The sequence below is a fragment of the Anopheles funestus genome, chromosome 2RL, assembly GCF_943734845.2.
Source record: "Anopheles funestus chromosome 2RL, idAnoFuneDA-416_04, whole genome shotgun sequence".
Classification (NCBI taxonomy): Eukaryota; Metazoa; Arthropoda; class Insecta; order Diptera; family Culicidae; genus Anopheles; species Anopheles funestus.
Genome location: NC_064598.1, coordinates 22,361,162 through 22,381,283, shown reverse-complemented (window position 1 = coordinate 22,381,283; position 20,122 = coordinate 22,361,162). Strand labels below are relative to the sequence as shown.

Here is a 20,122-nt window from a genome sequence, read left to right as displayed (position 1 = left end):
CGATTCGGCTGGCCACATTTGTAATGATGATAAATTCGATCCTGATCCTGGAATCATTAATAACCGTAATCGTTCCATTTCTTTACACATTCGAACAAGTGCCGGAAGCGTAGAAATGTTGCAACAACTATCGCTTTTACTTCCTGGCGGTACAAGCGAAACACTGGCCAAGCGAACAAATTCATTTTCCTTTTATTAAAATGTTGCCTTAGTGCAGATATTTCAAGTGCAATTCAAATACTTTGAAAACGAACTTTAAGCTTGGAAGTGTAGTGAGTGACGAAAAATTGTTAGGTGCAAAAAAGGACAAAAATAAATAAATGAATATTATACTAATAAAAAAAATACATCCTCTGCCATAATCCTATGGGCTGTTTACACTACTATAAGCTATAGTCTTTCGAAACAATGCACTGCAATGATCTATTTTCTTCCTTATGCAAATGACGATACTCGCAAAAAGGGATGCGAACGAATAGCAATAGTCTTGAACAAAACGATAAATGCTTTTCATCATACATGAATTCCACAAATATGAGATTTCGATGCTAAATCATCTACTGCCAATATTATTTCATCGTACTTCTCCAAAGGATCTATTTTCCAAAGCCGTTAATAAAAAATAAGGCTTCCCCTTTTTTCTCGAACAGCACCATTATGCACTGGCCGGTCGGTTGGAAAGCGCATTCATCATCCTTAATCCTGATTTATAGCCAACGTGCGAGAATAGATGGAATGTTGATACGTAACTCATTGCCCGGCTCGATCTTCCATGCTTCTGAACAATTGCGGCACTTAACCACATTAGCATTGTATGTTTGAGAAGTTATCATTGAAGTAGGTAAAGAATGTAGTACTTACTACAATGAATATAGTAAGTTTTAGTACAAAACTTATGAATCCTTCCAAATGTTTTATTCTTATCGCATAAAGCTTAAAACAACGAGTCTATCAAAATGGTTCGGTAATTCAATTCTTTAAACCGGGAATATGGTTTCCGCCTATAACTCCGTACTTGTAGCAGAAGAATGGTGAACATGCTACATCAAATAGAACAACTTTATAGACAACGTAATGCGATTCAGATTACGTTTTCCCAAAGCCAAGATTGTGAAAAGCATAAGGCTGAACACGTCAATCGGAACAATTCACTTTAAACGATTTCCTTTTCTTACTTTAAATTAGATTTTGAATTCTTAGCTTGGCATATGGGACAAGAGACATACAAACGGCTTACTTTATATTTAGTTATTACAGATTTGCTTTATTCTTCTATGTAGAGAAGATTTATGTTGTTTTGCGGTATGAGATATAGACAACACCACGTTGGGTAGGACTCATCCATACATTCTCGAAACATTCGAAACAAACTATATTCCGAAATTTGTCAAACCAAATTGAAGAAACGTTTGTATCATGCTTCGTGCGTTTAGGTCATGCGTTTTTTTTTTTTTTTTTTTGCTCGGTTAGAACGGCCTGGCCGTATCAAGACTTATTTTACCACGTAGCAGGATAGTCAGTCCATGCTACGGGGAGACGGTCCGGATGGGATTTGAACCCGGTCCCTGCCGTGTGGACGGGCGCCGTTTTTCACATGCACCACCGGGCCGCCCCATGCGCCCCAGGTCATGCGTTTGTATCATACAAAAATAAATTTTAATAGGAAGTTTTTATTACTCCCGTAACTCTTACGCTTGCCAATCGGAAAGAATCAAGCTTAAAGACACAAACTGAAAATCTCTTACGTAAAACGGAAGATTTCGTGAGAGAATATTAAGAAAGGAGATTACAGTAATATTAAAAACGACTTTCCTAATTATTCAATGCGATATAATATAGATAATAGTTTATATTTTCTTTTCGTTTTATTTACAATATAATTTAGTTAAATTTTTTTTAAAATGATCTGTATATAAATTTTTAAACATAAACCCATAACCATAGCTTTTCTTAAACACTGCAATAAAATATGTTAAAATATGTATCTTCCTACATGAAACGTGCTTAAATCTGACAGTAAAGGTAGTCAACACTTTCGAGATAGCTTCGTACATCCTTTGCCGCAGCCTTTGCACTGTCAACCAAGAATGGTTCAAGTGGAACCTCCTCCATGTCGGTAAACAGTGCCAATAATGCAGTGAAATCTAATATCTCGATCAGATATTGAGCTCCTAGAGGAAGAAATATTATTTTTAGCTTCAACAACAATACAAAGAGTTGAGTAAAATTATCACTTACCTTCTCCCAAATTAGGGTTCCACGAGTAGAAAAATCGATCCGTACATTTTAGCCGCTTGAACTCAAGACAAATTGATTGTGACACTAGTTTTGGCATGTTTGCGCCAGCGTAAGCTCTCTGATCCATACTTGCAAACAGCACATCAATGTCTCCGGGATATTCATAGTGCTGTGCAAAGAACTTGATCAACTGTGCAAAACGATATGGAACAGTAAATGTGAATATTCAATTATCTAATATTCTTCCTGTAGTTTACCATCGAACACATACCTCCGGACTAAACATGTCGCTGAGATCTTCGAAAGTATTGTAGCATTTGCTTTCCTCTCCTACAATCTGTTCGATAAAGTGCTTGTAAGTCACCAACGGACACAGACCCGAATCACGATTACGTGCCAGATCGAGACAAGGCAGACAGCTACCCCGTTCACCATCAACGGTATAGAATTTGTGTACAGTCTGCAATGTAAAATATTGAGTACATTAAGCTACTCCTATTCACAGTTTAACTCCAAATCCCAATATCTTACCGCATCAACCATTCGATCAGTCTTGATAGGCGTTTCTAGCGCTCCTGCTAGTGTTGCTGTACAGTCAAACGACTCATGGTTACGGAAGTACTCGTTAAACGGTCGCCATTCTGTCTTGCCTTTATGTTTGTACATTACCTCATCCGTAATCCATATGTGAGGATATCTCCCGGGCCCATTCTTGTACGTCTGCGAAACCGTACTCTCCGCGTATGGATTATACTCACAATCTAATCCACACAGATTGTACAGTTCATCTCCAAACAGAAGCGGCAACAGCTGTCCATAAATGATCTTCTGATAAACACCAATCGTAAGCGCTCTGCATCGTTCCTGTACCGAACCCTTGGACTGTGGACAGGATCGTATGCGATCCACACAGTAGTTATGCAGCTTTCCGAATAGACCGATAATGGCAGTATTCTGTACGGTGGTTGGTGCCGTTCTAATGACCGGTTCCGATGCTCCACAGTGGTACAGTGGCATCTTTCCTTTTTCATCATAGTTAGGAGTCTCACCGTACAGGCTGGATAGATCCAAATAGCTGCTCTCCATGTTACGCTCGGCCACATGTTTGATTTCACACCGATCGTTTGCTTTTTCTTGTGGACTAAAATTAAGACAGCTAATACCGGACTCACCATAGTACGGATCATCCAGCGGCATGCGTAAAGGATTCGAAAGCATCGAGACGAAAGCGCTACGATCTCGTCCATCCGCACGACAGCCACGGAAACCTTGGGTTGGGCATTGCGTACGCTTATGTGCCCGACCGATCATATCTGAGTTGATCACTTCCATCCAGAACAACATGAACATGTTCAACGAGGATGATGTGACAGGACCATACTTGTCCAAGAAGTCGGCCAGTCCGGCAACGAGCTTACGGTTTTGTGGCAAAGGTGCTCCCGATTTACTGCGGGCCGGTTTCGACACGAGATCGCTGTAACACGGTGCAATGGGATGCTTCAATGCATTCCCACGTCTTCCCCACGTTGGATGCTCTAGATTATTACAACTTCCATCGTAGCTTCGATATCTGAAAATAGACACTAACTGAGTTAAAAGGAGAAACAAGAAAAGGAATCCAAACGCGAACACCTACGGATTGTCAGGATCGCACGTAATCTGTTCGGCACCATTGCAACAAGAGAGCGTTACATTTGTGTAACATTTTCCATCAAGCAGATTTTTTAGCTCACACTTTCCCAATTTTTTGGCCAAAGTTTTCAAAAACTTATCCGTCGTAAGGGTACGCCGCACGTCCAGGTCTTCGTTTGGTTTGATGGGTTTCGTCTGAAACAGTCCATAGTCGAATTCGCCTTGCCCAATGCGGTAGCAACTGTTTTGGGCTTTCTCTTCGTTGCTTAACAACTCGGCGACCGCTTTGATGAAAGCTTCTTTTTCGTACTCACCAAACAGCTCCAGAGCTGGACAGCTGGTGAATTATGAAGCATTATTGGATGCATATTGCTCGAGAGATTTAAGGCTTAATTTACCTTTGATCATTGTAACACTTTGCTTCATATCCACATTGTTTGTCATATCCAGCATAATATTCCGGAACTTCAGATAAGTAGTATTTATCTATCATAAAAGACAGAATAAATTAGTCATTTTATTTCAATCAAATTAGTTTGATAATTTGATATATGGATATAATTCTTTTTTTGTGTGGATCGTCTCGTATTTTAGATCAATCAAATAGTATAGAATTCAAAACACAACATCATACAATACACCTTTTCCGAGTTAAAATTCTAAATTGTTTTACATTTGAAGACTAAGAACTGAAATTAAGAATTTACTTAAAAACAAATCTTCTTCTTTTGTGGCACCTCGTGAGATCTTGGACTATCATTTTCGGCATTCCTTGACTTGATTTGCCCGTAGCAGACTAGATTCCTGCAATAGATGTACTGAAATTCGGTCCGGATTTGATACCCATAGTCTAGTTCTTTGGTGTAGAGAACTGCACCTTTACCACTTCGCCATTCCAACAATAAACATTACTTTTTTATTCCTATTAATCGTTTGCAATCATCACACATCATCATACAATACCAGCTCTCAAACCGAATGCATTCTTAAGGTTCCTCAATTCTATCAAACTGTTTGCTTCACCTTCAAAGTCCATGTTTTATGGTCACTGTCACTGATACTTGTTTCTGTTTTCACCATGTCACGTAGAAACAGTCGCACCACGATAAAGCACGTTTGGCGTTTGAAGTTGAGCCGTGCGCTTGCTTACAAACAATCTGTTCCGTATACACAACACCTGTACGGCACAACTTATTTCTTTTTGCCTTTCAGACAACTTTCAACAATACTTTTGTTCTCAATTCTCAATGTCATTGCATGCTGTTTTAGATGCCCTTGGTTTACTTTGTCAAATCATTTATTTGTCATAACTCTTTTAAAACTAAACACCAAACTGAGCAAAAATATCATACCGAAAGGATCTGCTGAAGATAAGGGTACACACAGAAGCAGACACTGAGCTAACACTAGCACCGGAACTAAATTCCCGTGTGTATATGCCATCATAAAAGATAGAAACTTTTGCTGTAAATGTTTAATTTACACGATTACCACTCTTCACGCGGGAAAATCACTACTGTGCCATCTGCATAACTGCACCGTTACTGAATGGTGTGTTTCAGGGCAGGTGGTTTTATAAGATTCCGTTTAGTATAGAAGTTTGTTTCGTTGTTTTGCTTAACCGATGGTCAGTTGTTTACAGTGTTGGCGCTTTACGTTATGTCTTGCTGGTGTCACGCGTGCTTACCGGCGAACAGCTGCACATAATGTTTTGATAAACATACAGCAAGTTTCTCTTTTTTCACTTCATTCTTGTGTTCGCTAGCGTTTTTTGTTTGTTTGTTTTCCGTCATTGTTGCACAGTAATTCAATATCAGTTAATGTGTACTAAACAAAGTAATTGTTGTATCTTTTGAACATTCTTTGCAAAAATGCTCTGCTACGAGAACTCATTCTGTTTCGTTATTTTCATTTGTATATGATTTATTTATTTTTCATTTATTTGTTTTTATTCATTAATTTAGTTGTTTTTTTTTTGTTTACAGGTTAATATTAACAACATACTTTACAGATGACAGAACAGATAGTCTAAAGTTTTCACATAATCTCGAATGTCTTTCGACGCTATTCTTGGACTACCAACGAAAAATGGTTGCTGTGGAACCTCATCCAACTCCGTAAACAGTGCGAGCAGCGTGGTGAAATCGAAAACTTTGATAAGATGCCGGGTTCCTAAAACAAGTACAACGTAAAACCGTAAATACAACGATTAATTACTACGATTATTCCTACGAGTTAACGCAAAACGCCAGCTTACCTTCACCAAGGTACGAATTCCACGCGTAGAAGAATCGATCCGTACACTTGAGCCGCTTGAACTCAAGGCAGGTGGCTTGGGCAACGATTCTAGGAAGAAATCCGCCTAGCACGAACCTACGATCCAGAATTCCAAACAGTGCATCAATATCCGTCGGGTGTTCGTACTGCTTGGAGAAGTATTCAATAACCTGCAGCGGCAAAATAATGATTGCAATGTTAATTAATGTGATCTTTAAAGAAAAAAAAAGGTGAAGAGACTTACATCAGGGCTAAACATATCGCTGAGATCCTCGAACGTCTCGTAGCAGTTGGGATCGTCCCCAAAAAGTTTCTCGATGTAGTGTTTGTACGTTACCAGTGGACAGAGACCCGAGTCACGGCTACGTGCCAGATCGATACAAGGCAGACAGGTGCCACGTGTTCCATCCACGGTATAAAACTTGTCCACATTCTAGCAATGGGAAGTTATAAACATTTGTTATGCTGCTAATCTCCTTCGCTACACCCGTACTTACCGCTCTAGATAAGTTTCCAATGTGAATTGGAGTTTCCAGAATCCCATCCAGTGTACCCGTACAATCGAACTGTTCAGGTTCATGGAAGAACACATTAAACGGTAACGATTGTGTCTGCCCTCCTGGCTTGTACAGCATGGTTTCCGGTATCCATGTATGCTGAAACCGTCCATAGGCATTCCGATACGCCATGGAAACAACAGACTCGACGTCCGGATTATACTCGCAGTTGAAGTCACACTCGTTGTAAAACTCCTCCCCAAACAACACCGGCAGCAGCTGCTCGAATATAATCTTCTGGTAAACGCCTATCGCAAACGCACGGCACCGTTCCTGTACCGGTCCCGGCGACTGCAGGCACGTACTGGCACGATCCACACAGTAGTTATGCAGCTTACCAAATAGACCGGCAATAGCAATAAACTGCACCGTACTTGGTTCCGATTTGGCAATCGGTTTCGTAGCACCACAAAGCTCCAGATTCAGTCTACCGCAGTCGTCATAATTAGGTTTGCTGTCGTACAAGCTGGAAAGATCTAAAGCACTACTCTGCAGATTACGTTCGGGCACATGCTTTAGCTCGCACTTATCGTTGGCTTTTTCTTGCGGGCTTAAGTTAAGGCAGCGCACTTTAAGCGGCCCATAGTAACGATCTTTAGACGTTACCAGCAGTGGGTTTGAAAGGGGCGTTATGAATGGGCTACGATCCGTTCCATCCGCACGGCACCCACGAAAACCACCGGTCGCTCGTTTGGTACGGCTGTTCGCTCGTCCGATCATGTCCGAGTTGATAAATTCACACAAAAATACACAGCACATGTTCAGCTTGGAGGTGAAATTAATTTCCCGCTTGCGCAATACATCGGCCAGTCCGGCAATGAGCTTACGGTTTTGTGGTAACGATGCACCATTTTTGCTGCGCGCCGGTTTCGATACGAGATCACTGTAACACGGTGCGATCGGATACTTTAGTCCATTGCCGCGTCTTCCCCACGTTGGATGCTCTAGATTATTACAACTTCCATCGTAGGTTCGATACCTGGTGGACAAACGATAGCAAGTGTTATGGACTTCAAATTGACTAATGGTTTTCATCACTGTACACTTACGGATAGTAAGGATCACAATATATTTGTTCATTTCCTTTGCAGCAGGGAAGCGTTACATTCGGGTAACACTTGCCATCCAACAGATTTCTCAGCTGACAGCACCCAAACCGTTTGGCCAATGCTTCCAGCACCTTCTGTGTGGTGCGAGTACGCGTTACACCGAGCTGCTCATTAGGTTCGATAGGTTGTGTCTGATGGAACCCATCATCAAACTCCGTAGCATCGATCAGAAACCGAGGATCATTCGAAGCTACTTCATTGTTGAGCAGCTCATGTATCACCTGCTCCAGCGCTACCTTCTCCAAGCTTTCCAGCCCTGCCAGCGAAGGACAACTAACGAAAGAGTTGAATTAAATTACAGTTTTATATTGAACACTTTGCGAACTGCATACCTGTGATTGCCGTAACAGCTGTGTTGGAAACCGCACTGCTTATTGTACCCATAATACGTCACCGAGTTCCCATTAAGCTGGTAGATGTCTGGAAATACAAAGTGCATAACACCCCAATGCGTGTTCACGTTATAAATTCAACCATTGCACAAACACACACAGACACACTGTTCCATACCAAATTCAGCTTCCACGAGTTGTAATATTGCAAAGATGCCACACAACACCGTCAAGTGTCTTGTTCGACGGGTAAAAGCGTTATACACCTGCACCATCTTCGATCACAGCGAACCTTACTCACTGCACGTGTGTACGCCTCACTGGGTTCACCGTGCTGAAATAGAACGCGAGGGCTCGTGGGTGAACAAATTTATATACGGTCACCGTTTCCCCCTTGGAAAACTATCAGCCCGTTAGCGTGTGCATGTTATCATGTTGTTGTACCCTGACCAACAGGCAGTTTTCATTTCATTCTCTCATTATCGGTAGCAAAAAGATACTTTTTAACTCAAACACTTTTCTAGGAGTGGCGATTCGTACCAAAATAAATGCCATGTACCGACGTTTGATGGTAGCTGTTTTGTCATACCGCGTTTCCGGTGTGGAATGTGCTGAAGTAACGTTAAAAAAATTTGGACACAATTTCAAGAACGATTAGGAGAAGAAAAACTTAAACTTGCTAAAACGTGAGCGTTTTTAAATTTTGATGTAATGCTTTTTTTCTAATATGTTTTTTTTACTAATTGCATAACCTTGTATCCTTCGCACAAACTGAGCTACAAAGGTAACAGTAAAAGTATATAAAAATGAAATAATAACTTTAAACAAAAAACACATTTGTTCGATTACAAATTTCCCGTTTGTTAGAATAAAAAACATGTGTTTATATTTCTTTATGTTCCGTTCTTCTTTATCCTAAGCTATTCTGTGCCACACTTGACTAAAGAACACACAAATCAAATATCATAGGTACAGAATCGCGCGGTTTCAGTCTTACAGTAACTTCCATTGTTTCACTTATCTATTCTCGACATACGTCGTAGAGTAGAACGAAAACCAACTCCCACCGCATCATTAGATCTCAAATATGCGGAAGGAATGTTACAGGAATGTCGGATCTGTTCAACACCATAAATTCCGAGAACGTGTGGATAAGCTCCCTAGAAACGGAATGACGATTGGTCCATATAAGTACGAAGTGAACCTATGATGAGTGGACCATGAAAACTTTTACTGCATAAAGGGAATGTACCAGAGTTGAAGACTTGTGTGATCGTCGCATTGGGTTCGTTGATCGTTGATCGTTGAAGTCTAATTCGCTTTACGGCAAAGAGTTCATCGTGCATGTACATTGTTCCCCTAGAAAACCCTGTATTAACAAAAATATTATCAGATTTTATCTTTGAATATTACGTTAATTAAGTCTCCCAAAAAATGTATTGATATCGAAAATTAAATCGTTATATTACCATCTGTTCTAGCCTCGAAGTTCTTCCAAATGATCCTTTGTTTGAGGTGTGTCCAAAAAAGTTTCTTGGGAACTACTTTTCTTGGTACTTCTTCTCCATTTGGACGGTTTCTCCTACGAGCTGTGCGCTTTATTGCTTTCGCTCTTCATTCGCCTTCGGCGGAAATAACCTACTAGTTGATCGACAACAACCATCATTTAAGTTCCATATCAATCGAAGCCATCACAACTAAAATGAGATGATCAATCAACATTCCAAAGAAAGAAAGAAGAAAGTATAAACTGCGTTTATCTTTTTCGTACCATTTCTGTCGCACTCTGGTGGCCCGATACGGTATGAAACACAGACAAATTGTAATTAAATATTCATATAATTTCAAACAAACAAAACCCCAACTTTAACCATTCGTTCGAAAAACAACCGTGACACAACACCGAACAGATAGTTATTATCATGCGAAGCTCATGATGCTTACTGCTCATTGCCCATCCTGTTCTGTTGGGTTACATCTACCGAAACGCTGTTTTGCAAAAAGTTTCCCAAGATTCGCTCCCATAAGTATGGCCGCTAGCGGTGCAGTTGTGCTGTGTGTTGCACGTGAAACTTTTTCCATAAATACAACCACTTGGTAATATTTATTGTTCACCGTTCGGTGGCTCGCCTTTCCACGACCTCAGTGTCACCCGTTCGTATGTTCGTTGTGGGGAAAGTTGAGGGACACTGTGAATGTATTTTTTTCTTTTAGTCTGTTTCGTACAGTTTGTTCAACAGAACATCCGCCCAACTTGTTTGTAAGCTCGCGAAAAACGTGATAACGAAGGAATAGGGTTTTGGGTTTTTTCATTGTTTTTTTGTTTTGATGCGTCACTGTTGCTATCTAGGTTCTATCACGAATTGTTGCAGAATGCGGTGTTATGTGCATAGATATGAATATTTTCCTTTGATTTGTCTTTTAAGCAACATAATGGAGAATTTGTTTGATTTAATTTCTTTGTTCTTTATTCACTATTTAACAATCAACCATCATAAAGATTAATTTACCTAAGCTAGCTGCCATGACTTACACTATTCAAAATACACTGCCATAGATAGTTTATAACAATAAAGCATCTTAAAAAGAGCGAATCTAACATTTGCACCTTTTGAGTGGTATAATTTTGCTCATTTTGGCATTACCAGTCTTCTTTTATTATTCTTTTTGAATAACAAATATTAATATCCATCGTCTTCTCTTTGAAATAGAAACTTCTCAAGAATTGAATTATGCAAATTAATATTCTTCAACTTTTTATTATGATCTTCCAAGCCACCAAATGATCAAATGACCAATCACACATTGTAATCCTGGTTTACACTACCAATTCTCAAAACGGTTATGTTGAATTGATGAACACAGAAATGCTGCGATTAAAGACGGGCACAATTTATCATTACACATGTAGTCCAAACTCACCCCACAAACCCTACCGGAAGACGGATCCGGTACTTCCATCTGCCAAACATCAACACTCAATCTCAACCACTAACGACATTCATGACAGAACAATACTTCCTTCAGACAACGACATTCCGACTCCCTTGGGGGGGGAACAAGGTGCTGTAAATTAAATGTGTGCATTTCGATCTGCCTGCATCCAACCCGTTCCCCCATTAGCCTCGTTTCATCACTCTAACTTTCCTGCAATACACACTATTCATCGAATCCCGTCAGCATACGCATCCTTGTCGGGGTACCGTTCTAGAACCGGGACGAAGAAATGTCATTGTACGGCGTAGGGAATGGAATTTATCACCAACTGACACCACACGCACACACACACGGCACAGCACGACATAATTGCAACCCTCACGCTTTATGTCGCTCCAACCAAATGCTGCCGGGTGGCTGCTTTCGCTCATCGACTGGCAGCAAATCAAAGCAAACGATCGGTTGCCGATCGGAGAATGACAGCTCGGGGTTCTTTCAGTACGCTGCTCCCAAACCTTAACAAAACGCACCGTAATTGCATTCCTGGCATACCCGCATCTGGGCGCCTGCCGACAATTTCTGGGCATCATCGTGTGCCGTTTGAAATTAATGCGTTCTCAAGCCTACAGAATAGGAATGCCGACTACCAGTGACACTCTGAAACGGATTACGGGGTAACTTTTGGTAGGGCAGCTTTCGGGCATTGGATCTCTGTTTTGTATCTTGGAGTGGGAATACGTTTGGTCCATTCCGTACTCACTCGTCCAATGCCCCGGGGTGTAAAGATTTTCAGTAATTACACAATCCTCGGTACGATTCTATCGCCCCAGTGCGCATTGTTTGGCTGTGCGTTTGTGGTGTTGTTCAATGTACAACACTACGATCGCACTCTTCCGTTCGGATGGTCTCGTCAACACACACCCCGTCCGTTTCATGTTGGATCCTTTAGGGGCTTTTGAACTCTCCCGGGGATATGCAAAAGGGCGTTGGAGTTGGCGTACGGATGAATGTAACAATTCATTTGTGGCTGCAGCCATCCAAATGCTAGCGGTATGTGTCGGTATGTGTGCGTGTATGTGTGATTGTGTTGTCAGTGGTGATTATACAAAATTATGTGTCGCCTCTAGGTTCGTCCATCCGTTTTGTTGCAGGACATAAATCTACCATTTTGCAAACATTCAAACCCTGATTCCGTTGGTGTGAATCTGCACCACATCTCTTACTCCATAATTTTACCGACAACAACATCATCATCATCATCGCACCATCGCAACATCGTCTGAAGCCTGCGTTTGTGTGCATCTTTCACCACCGTGCTCCCCAAAAACCAACAACTCAACGCCTAACTCATCTCTCGTCGCCCAACCAAAAAGGTCTTTCGATCGTCCCGAGAGTCCTCACGACAGTCCTGACGACATTTTATGAATATGTAGTGCGAGTTTAACATTCATTAACATATTTGTAAAGCTGCGATCGATGCAACTGCACCGAACCGGGATGCACGCGCTGCATGCATACATCCGCACATCCTTTCGCAAAAACACCGCACGCGTACATGTTTATGCTGGAACCGGGTTGTGCGGTGTCGGTGCAACCACAAATTTATACGAATTTTCGGTGGCCCAGTAAATAATCCGACCTGCAGTATGCAATTGTGGTGCATTTGTTTGCCGTACGCTGCGCAGTGTTTCGCCGGCGAGGGCTCTGGCACGTGCTTTAAAATGGCGGAGGTTGATCAAGAGAAAAGCTTTATGTTAAAAAAGCATTTCATCGGATTGTGTCAACAATCAAACTTTGAGTATGAATATTGTATTCCTTGAAATGAATATATGAATCAAATTAATCTAATGTATGTGGTAGACGGATCAATGCATTAATTTGTGTTGATTTTTTAATTTCCCAAAGATTTTTATATAAGGAAAATTATTGTCGCGATCTGGACCTGCTGCAAAGCTCTAACGGTCGAGCGCCGTCGCTTGCCAATTATCCTTGCCTTCTTGGTGGATAAATCACTGACATCACTTCAACTTGAAGTGAAATGAAGATTTTCTATTTGAAGAGCTTGCAGTCTCTAATAAACTCTATTAAGGATAAAAAAACATACAAAAAATAGCAAACTGTTTTCAAATTAGTTTTCAAACATTTTTTTATAATATTCACTAAACAATTTTTTGATTACTTTGCAATTAAAAGTAAATAAAGCTTATTACCTTTACCAAACATTGTAAAACATTATTTAAACAGAAAAAGGAATATATTAACATTACTAATACAGAAGCTTTATTACTCAATCGTTTCCTCTGCGAAACCCTAAGCTGTCCCTTGGGTTGACAGTTTATTGAGCAACAAACCCCGTTAAATCGACTATCTAACTTCAATCTACCCTCAGGCAGCATCACCTTCGTGCCGCAAAGATTAAGCGTTTTCATTTTCATCGCTGACCCCCGGTAATGCTCCATTAAATACATTCATTCAATCGGAGCACTCCCGTTCGAACCATTTCTTACCGACCCAATGACCACATCATCTTGACGCAAATTAATCCATAATAACAAATCGCATCGACACGTAAGTACCACCGTCAGCAATGGTACCTGCCTAATGTTTCATCCTCTATTTTCCGCCCGTCTGGCCACGACTTCGAACGGTCTTTTCGGTACATTCCGCTCCCGGAAGTAATCTAAAAGTCACACAAAATTTTATGAAAATCATCAACGTCTTCTAGCGCTGCTTGCAGAAAACGGCTTCATTCGCTGGAATGTCCCGACCAATGAAATGGCACACAAAAAACAACGAATCGGGAATTGCAAAAATCCTTGGAAAACAACAGCAAAAAATCCTTCCTCTTACTAAGGTGCTAATCTTGAATGAAATATTAATGAGATAGTTTCGGGCAAAGTATTCAGAATGGTAAAACCGTTCTCATCTTCGTGTACGCGTGGGTCAGTAATCAGCATCAACATTGTCTATCCACCGTGTCGGTATCGTTCGGCGAATGTTATCGAGCTTGTTTTCGCTCGATGCTTCTTTCTTTTATGTCTTCCTTTTTATATGCCGCAATCCAGTTTTTCTTTAGTGGTAGTCTCGTTCTTTGGTGCTCAATATTAGGGTTGAGTTTGATGGAGAAGGGAAATTAGAACTCCAGTCAAAATAGCTTCCGACGTTTTCATCATGGAACAGGACCAACTTCTGCTGGTGCGCCGCGTGTAAAGGTAAATTATTTTTGGTTTACCGTGAGCTTAGCCTGTCGGTTAGAATATTTCATTACTTTGAAGGTGTTAGTATAAAATTACCGGAATGGAAATATTCTTTCATTTTCTAATAAAGCTCATCGAAAAGCTTGCTCAGTACGGACAACGTAATTCATTTATATCAATTTACAACCCAGTTTCATTCGCCACACGTCAAAGATCATTTGAAGTGGTTGGAAATAAATTGAAATTCACTCTTCAGGTATAAAATATTAACACACCGATCAAAAGCAGAGAGCAGAGAGCAGATCTTCCACCCCCAGTCAACAGTCAAACGAACGGAAGCGATTGAACGCAAAACGAACGCTAAACCCTTTGCCGAGTGAAAGTTTGTGAAATAAAAATTAAAACTTTTGTAATCAACATCCCTTAGCGAGGGTTGCCACGTTTGAAGCGCTCTCTCTCCATTGGTTGGATGCCATCGTAAGCTCCGTTGCCATAATCATTCCGAGAACTGGCAGAGATCGCCGGCAGAAAGTTAGATGAGCCTCTGACACTGACAATGCCACAGTAATCACTCGGAATCTGATTGCCTTCGGCAAACCTGTGGCAAAGTTGGCCCAGAACAGGGAGAGTGACGGTGTGCCAACCTGCAAGTGTCAACCGGCGCCTCAAGTCGGACTACTTTTGTAATCAAATGACAATTGTAAAATTGTCCCGTTCCCTTCAGGCTGCTTGGCTGGTGCCAAAACCAAGACGTGACATTCGCCCAGAAGGGGCGTTAGCGTTTGCTGGTGAATAATTTTCGTGCACCGGAAATAGTAGTAGTAGCAGTGGTGCAAGGGTGTGTAAAGGTTAAAGGGATGATAAGTTTGTTCACTACATTGATTTACTATGGTGCAATAGTGGGCGGGGGGTGAAGTTTTGTAAAGTTGTGTCGAATCGGTTTCGAATGATGAAACGATTTAGAAGACGATTCAGTGGATGAAACTGTAAAACATCGATAGTGTATACTTTGTTAGATGAAAAGTTTGAAAAAGCAAAAGTGCAAGAAAAAAGCTAGAACAATACTAAATTTATGTTTTAATTTTATTTTTATAGACTCATGTACAAACAATGAAATGACAATTTTTACACAGACGTTTTAGTTAAAATACTAGGCGCCTCCACCAAATCAAATAACAATTTTTGCACGGACGTTTCAAGTAAAGTACTAGGCGTCTCCACCAAATGAAATAACAACGTTTACACGGACGTTTCAAGTAAAGTATTAGGCGCCTCCACCGTTAAACGCGACTTTCTATTTGTTTTTAAAAAACATTCATTTTCCAATTGAAAAAAAACAAGCAAAACAATTCAAAACTTAATAGCTTTTCACTTAAGGACCAGTCGAACATTAATCTGCGCTTATTCACATTTCAGACAACCGTGATTACTTGCTAATAGTAAAATAACATTTCTTCAAAACATGCTCGTGATCAACTATATTTCATACACTTAATAAAAATATTGTTTCATAAGTTAAAATCAATTTTCTATTTTCGAAATCGTGTCCTCGCCTCCACGTACCGATTAACCTCAATAAAACGTGATCATCAAAAGACTAGAACACCTTTTCGCACCGATGGTAGTGAACAGTTTTGGCACAAATCAAATGCCACTTAATGTATCGCATCAATCAAGCACTGACCTTTATCAGCCAATGGATCGGTGACCTTCGGCACAACTACCCGTTTCGCTTCGTTACTGTCGTAGCCATAACACTCAACGTTACGGATTGTCATGTCGGTTTGGAGGATTCGAGGGCAGGGATGTGAGAGTAGTAAAGACAAAAACCATCAAATCGGATACTTTTACTTCTTGGAAGGATCCCAATTGTTCGGGCTTAATGTCACCAGCTTGTCTGACATCTATGAGTTGAGGTTGAATTCAGAACGGAACTAAATATGGATATTTTACCCAGAATGAACGGTGTGGCGAAGGTCGTGGTTTAACCATTCGATAGCGTACGAATTTCTCCGAGAGCTTCGAGAAATCTGACTAAAGTTTTTAGAAATCTACGGCACACGGTACCAGAAAACCCTTTTAACACTTAATATAAATATCTTGGTAACGAGCGGAAAAATATATCTTTTACTTCTTAGAAAAACAAATTCAGATTTCCGTTACATTAGTAAATATTCTTAAGAAATTAGTCTATTTTTGTGCAATTTTTTCAACGTTCCTATTTTTAATATTTCAGAACAATACTTTGTATGTATTCTTTGTATTGAGTGTTGATTGTACATATGATCATTCAAATAATGGTACAAGTGCCTGCTAAACTTAGTTCCGACCATAAATCAAATATTGTATCTCAAAAAAGCACAACAAAGTGCATAAGTTCATCACCAAACTGCATTTATTATTCTATTCCGGTGCATGTTTACTCTGTGCATTTCCTACCTACAGAAAGTGTGTATTACGATGCAATTGCAGTATTGTGGGAAAGGATATTATTGGATCCTTTCTTCCACAGATAAATCATTCCATGTACAGTCGCTTTTTAAAAGCTTACAACACGTCCAGATGGCCCGAATGTGCACAGAAAACCACATCCCCTACGGAATAAACCGAAAACGAGAGCACCAAATAACTGACCGGAAATGAGAATTTTGTGCATCGATCCAAGTGCATCAGTCAGCCACTCAAATGCCTGTGAATGTGTCAACTGTTTCCTTTCCAGGACATCAGTTTATGGTTTCACACCCTTTTTTTCTCACTGCCAACGCTTGCGATGACCTGTGCACGCCCGATAAGCTGGGCCGAAACGAACTCATTATTATGCTTCTGTTGCAAACAGATTTGTGCGAGTAAACATGGGATTTTGGTTGTACACTGTATGTATGTGCGGGCTGGCATAGACACTTGGGGAGATAAAATTGCAATTGCAAACAGATGGGGCTTTGGGGCAAAAGAAAATAAAACGTCATTCACAGTGTTCCATACACTTCCCTTTTTTGATTGCATTACTTCTCGCACCCGATGCGATAAATGGCCTGAAACGCTTGCCCGGTACGGCTTGCATACATCCTTCAAATATAATTTATATGTGTTCTTCTTTACACCACAATTTGAAGTATTCAACATAACGACAAACTACATCTTTCAATTGATATCGCAATATTTAATCTCCTAGAATGTATAAACTTCAATTGCACAGCATTATTAAGCCTAAACAGTAATAAGGTTCAGTTAAAAAGTTTATAAATGAAACATGTTTCATTCTAATAGTATTCTTACTAATACAAGTTCTACTTTCTACTCCTAATTTTGCTATTTTAAATTACTAATCCTCGAATATCGAATTGCTTGACTGAAATGAAAAACTCATAAACCAGTACACACGTTTCAGAATTTTGCTGTAACCCACATCAAAAACAACCATTTGTTTTTTTTTTATTTTTATTTTAAATCTCATTTTGTATTTTTAAACATATCATTTTAATCGCTCTTGTAAACATACACGTTAGATTAACCAATACTATATGCTACTTTAGAAATATAATAAAAAAGGACAGCATAACAAGCAAAAACACTGTCCAAGACAAAATAGACACGGCACATTTACATGCTTCGGTGGTGCTAATTTCCTTCAACCCATGTCAATGTAATGCACTTGAACGTTTTTCACACCTTCACACGTTTGCCACAATGAAGCAACGATTTTTTTGTGTAACAATTTTTTCCCTCACATTCTATTTTTGCCCTTCTTTCATATTGTATGCGCAACACATCAAACAAATTACAACGACTAGACGTCAAGCTTGATGGTTGCCCCTTTTTTTTGGTGCAGTGTACATACTTTTTTTTTAAACCGAGTACCCTTCTTACCCGATCGTACTTCTTTCTATACGCATTTACTATATGGGTCGTTTGTTTAGGCTCATCTACGTCATAAATCATGCCGGGATATCGTTCAGCTTTGCTGACAGCTCCGAACGACCGGTTCGTTCAACACCTCGGCACAACAACATGCACACGCACCTATACACAACATTTCGGGCCAAAGACGACGAAAGAACCCGGTGGTACCGATTCATGAGGTGTTGATGTTGATGATGAAGGATTGGCCAAACCTCTTGGTACCGCTGGGTAGCTTAAGGAAAGCTGCTCGGAAGCTTCTGCAACTGTGAAGTATTGTGCGTGAAAGTAAATGTAAGGTAAAAACCATACTTTCTAATGCTTTTTCGCAATTTTCTTCTGAGGCGCATTCGAAAAATGCCATTAAAAACAATGATTTTTTTCGTTTTTTGCTTGCCAACGAATAAATAAAACTTTCGCGAGCTATTTTTATCCAATCGGGTAAAGTAGAATAACGTTATCATCTAAGAAAATAAAACCAGTTATTTATGCCTCCCACAACAGTACATTTGATGTAAATTTCATTATTATCACTACTGTTATTACTACTGTATAAGCCTGTATAAGTTATTTAGAAAATATTTTCCGTTCGCAGCTGACACGAAACTAAAAATATAGTCATCACGAAAAGCGTGATTTTAATTAATGAAAATTCCAAAACTCATAATTTAAAAAAAGTTATGCGAGAAGACAATGTCCAATAAAAAGTGTGAAAGAGGATATAAAATTATGAAATTAATGCTAAATAAAGGATTTAAAAGTCAAACATTCAAACATTTTTCGACTATTAGCATTGTTACTTCGTTATTTGTTAATGTGCTTATGCACTGAGATTATTAATTATCAACCTTTTTTTGTTTTACTATTAAAAATATTTATGCACGTCTATTGTTCGACAGTCGTTTATTTAAGTCTGTAATTTTCATTACACTAATTTTATTTTCTTTCAAAAATAACTAGCTTTTGGGAAAAAATGAAACGTAAATCAGCAGCACCGGAAACACACTCGAATCCGAACTAGGGGCTGATGGCAGTAAGTGACGGAAACTTTAATAGAAAGTACCGTTCAATTATGTTACTCTGGGTACGTGATTTATGTCCTCAGCAGAACTTCTAGATCGTACTAATACCCCGTCCCAACCGTACCCATTAACTTATCCGAAGAAAAATGTGTGACTCTCTGCTTGTCTGAAAACAACACAAACTCCCCCCCCCCCCCCCCCCCCCTCCGGCAACCCGCCAACCATCTCTGTTAAGATAAGAGAATGTAAGAAAGGAAACGGCTTGTTCAAGAAAATTAACGGCAGCTTGGTAAAGTTTTCACTGAAAGCAGTGAAAGACGATTGCAATTATTGATTAGTAGCAACTGCCACAGTAGCGAACTCCCGTCGAAGTTGTGAAGGGAAAAGAAAATGTCGTTGCATTATTGATTTCTTAGAGTTGTCAAAGTTATTCATGGCGGTGCATGCATGTGACATTTTGCTCCAATTTATTCTGTCCATTCACTTCCATTCGGTTGAAATGCATTGTAATCAACATTAAGAAGTGGCACAGTAGAATGCATTTCTAGGTAATGAAAAAAGCTCACGCTCTAGAATGTGGCGTGGAGTAAATGAATAGTGAAAGTTGTCATTTTTAATTAAATTTGTACAAAATAAAAAAACGGGTGGAAAGTTATTAACGAATTAAAGCATCTTTCCAAACGTTACTCCAGTTTGTAAGGAACAATAAGTATTTAAATGGCTTAAACTAGGTACATTAAATGTTCACATTAAAGGTCACAAAGCAATAAACGATATAAAGTCATTCATCTACCTACCAAACCACTTACATCTTACTTTAAAGCAAACTTGTTGCAAGTTGAAATGGTGGAACGTATATAAATCAAACAATTCTCGCAAGAAAAAGAAACATAAAACAACGGAAAAATAAAAAAAAACAAACAC

At 39.7% G+C, this 20,122-nt stretch overlaps 3 protein-coding genes across 3 annotated transcripts; all 3 read right to left on the bottom strand.

The window, feature by feature from the left end:
* Nucleotides 1–2,230: 2,230 nt before the first annotated feature.
* On the bottom strand, nt 2,231–3,588 carry LOC125765239 (heme peroxidase 2-like). Its single transcript, XM_049430156.1, has 3 exons — nt 2,770–3,588; nt 2,510–2,698; nt 2,231–2,428 (listed from the first exon to the last, which is right to left on the bottom strand). The coding sequence occupies exons 1-3, from the start codon at nt 3,586–3,588 to the stop codon at nt 2,231–2,233; spliced, it is 1,206 nt and encodes a 401-aa protein (XP_049286113.1).
* Nucleotides 3,589–3,836: 248 nt separating this feature from the next.
* LOC125760491 (uncharacterized) lies at nt 3,837–4,436 on the bottom strand. The gene is made up of 2 exons (XM_049420654.1): nt 4,269–4,436; nt 3,837–4,207 (listed from the first exon to the last, which is right to left on the bottom strand). Exons 1-2 carry the CDS (start codon nt 4,361–4,363, stop codon nt 3,871–3,873), a joined length of 432 nt encoding a protein of 143 aa, XP_049276611.1. The 5' UTR covers nt 4,364–4,436; the 3' UTR covers nt 3,837–3,870.
* A 322-nt stretch (nt 4,437–4,758) lies between these two features.
* LOC125760490 (chorion peroxidase-like) lies at nt 4,759–8,822 on the bottom strand. The gene is made up of 7 exons (XM_049420653.1): nt 8,324–8,822; nt 8,146–8,233; nt 7,754–8,086; nt 6,645–7,683; nt 6,392–6,580; nt 6,128–6,317; nt 4,759–6,042 (listed from the first exon to the last, which is right to left on the bottom strand). Exons 1-7 carry the CDS (start codon nt 8,418–8,420, stop codon nt 5,876–5,878), a joined length of 2,103 nt encoding a protein of 700 aa, XP_049276610.1. The 5' UTR covers nt 8,421–8,822; the 3' UTR covers nt 4,759–5,875.
* Between the last annotated feature and the right edge of the window lie 11,300 nt (nt 8,823–20,122).

Coding starts and splice junctions, on each gene's coding strand:
- LOC125765239 (XM_049430156.1), bottom strand. CDS start 3,588: ATGTTCATGTTGTTCTGGATGGAAGTGATCAACTCAGATATGATCGGT. Junction 2,699..2,769: donor CTGATCGAATGGTTGATGCG/GTAAGATATTGG, acceptor TTTACATTGCAG/ACTGTACACAAATTCTATAC. Junction 2,429..2,509: donor GCGACATGTTTAGTCCGGAG/GTATGTGTTCGA, acceptor CGTTTTGCACAG/TTGATCAAGTTCTTTGCACA.
- LOC125760491 (XM_049420654.1), bottom strand. CDS start 4,363: ATGATAGATAAATACTACTTATCTGAAGTTCCGGAATATTATGCTGGA. Junction 4,208..4,268: donor AAGTGTTACAATGATCAAAG/GTAAATTAAGCC, acceptor ATAATTCACCAG/CTGTCCAGCTCTGGAGCTGT.
- LOC125760490 (XM_049420653.1), bottom strand. CDS start 8,420: ATGGTGCAGGTGTATAACGCTTTTACCCGTCGAACAAGACACTTGACG. Junction 8,234..8,323: donor ACTCGTGGAAGCTGAATTTG/GTATGGAACAGT, acceptor TTGTATTTCCAG/ACATCTACCAGCTTAATGGG. Junction 7,684..7,753: donor TATTGTGATCCTTACTATCC/GTAAGTGTACAG, acceptor TTTGTCCACCAG/GTATCGAACCTACGATGGAA.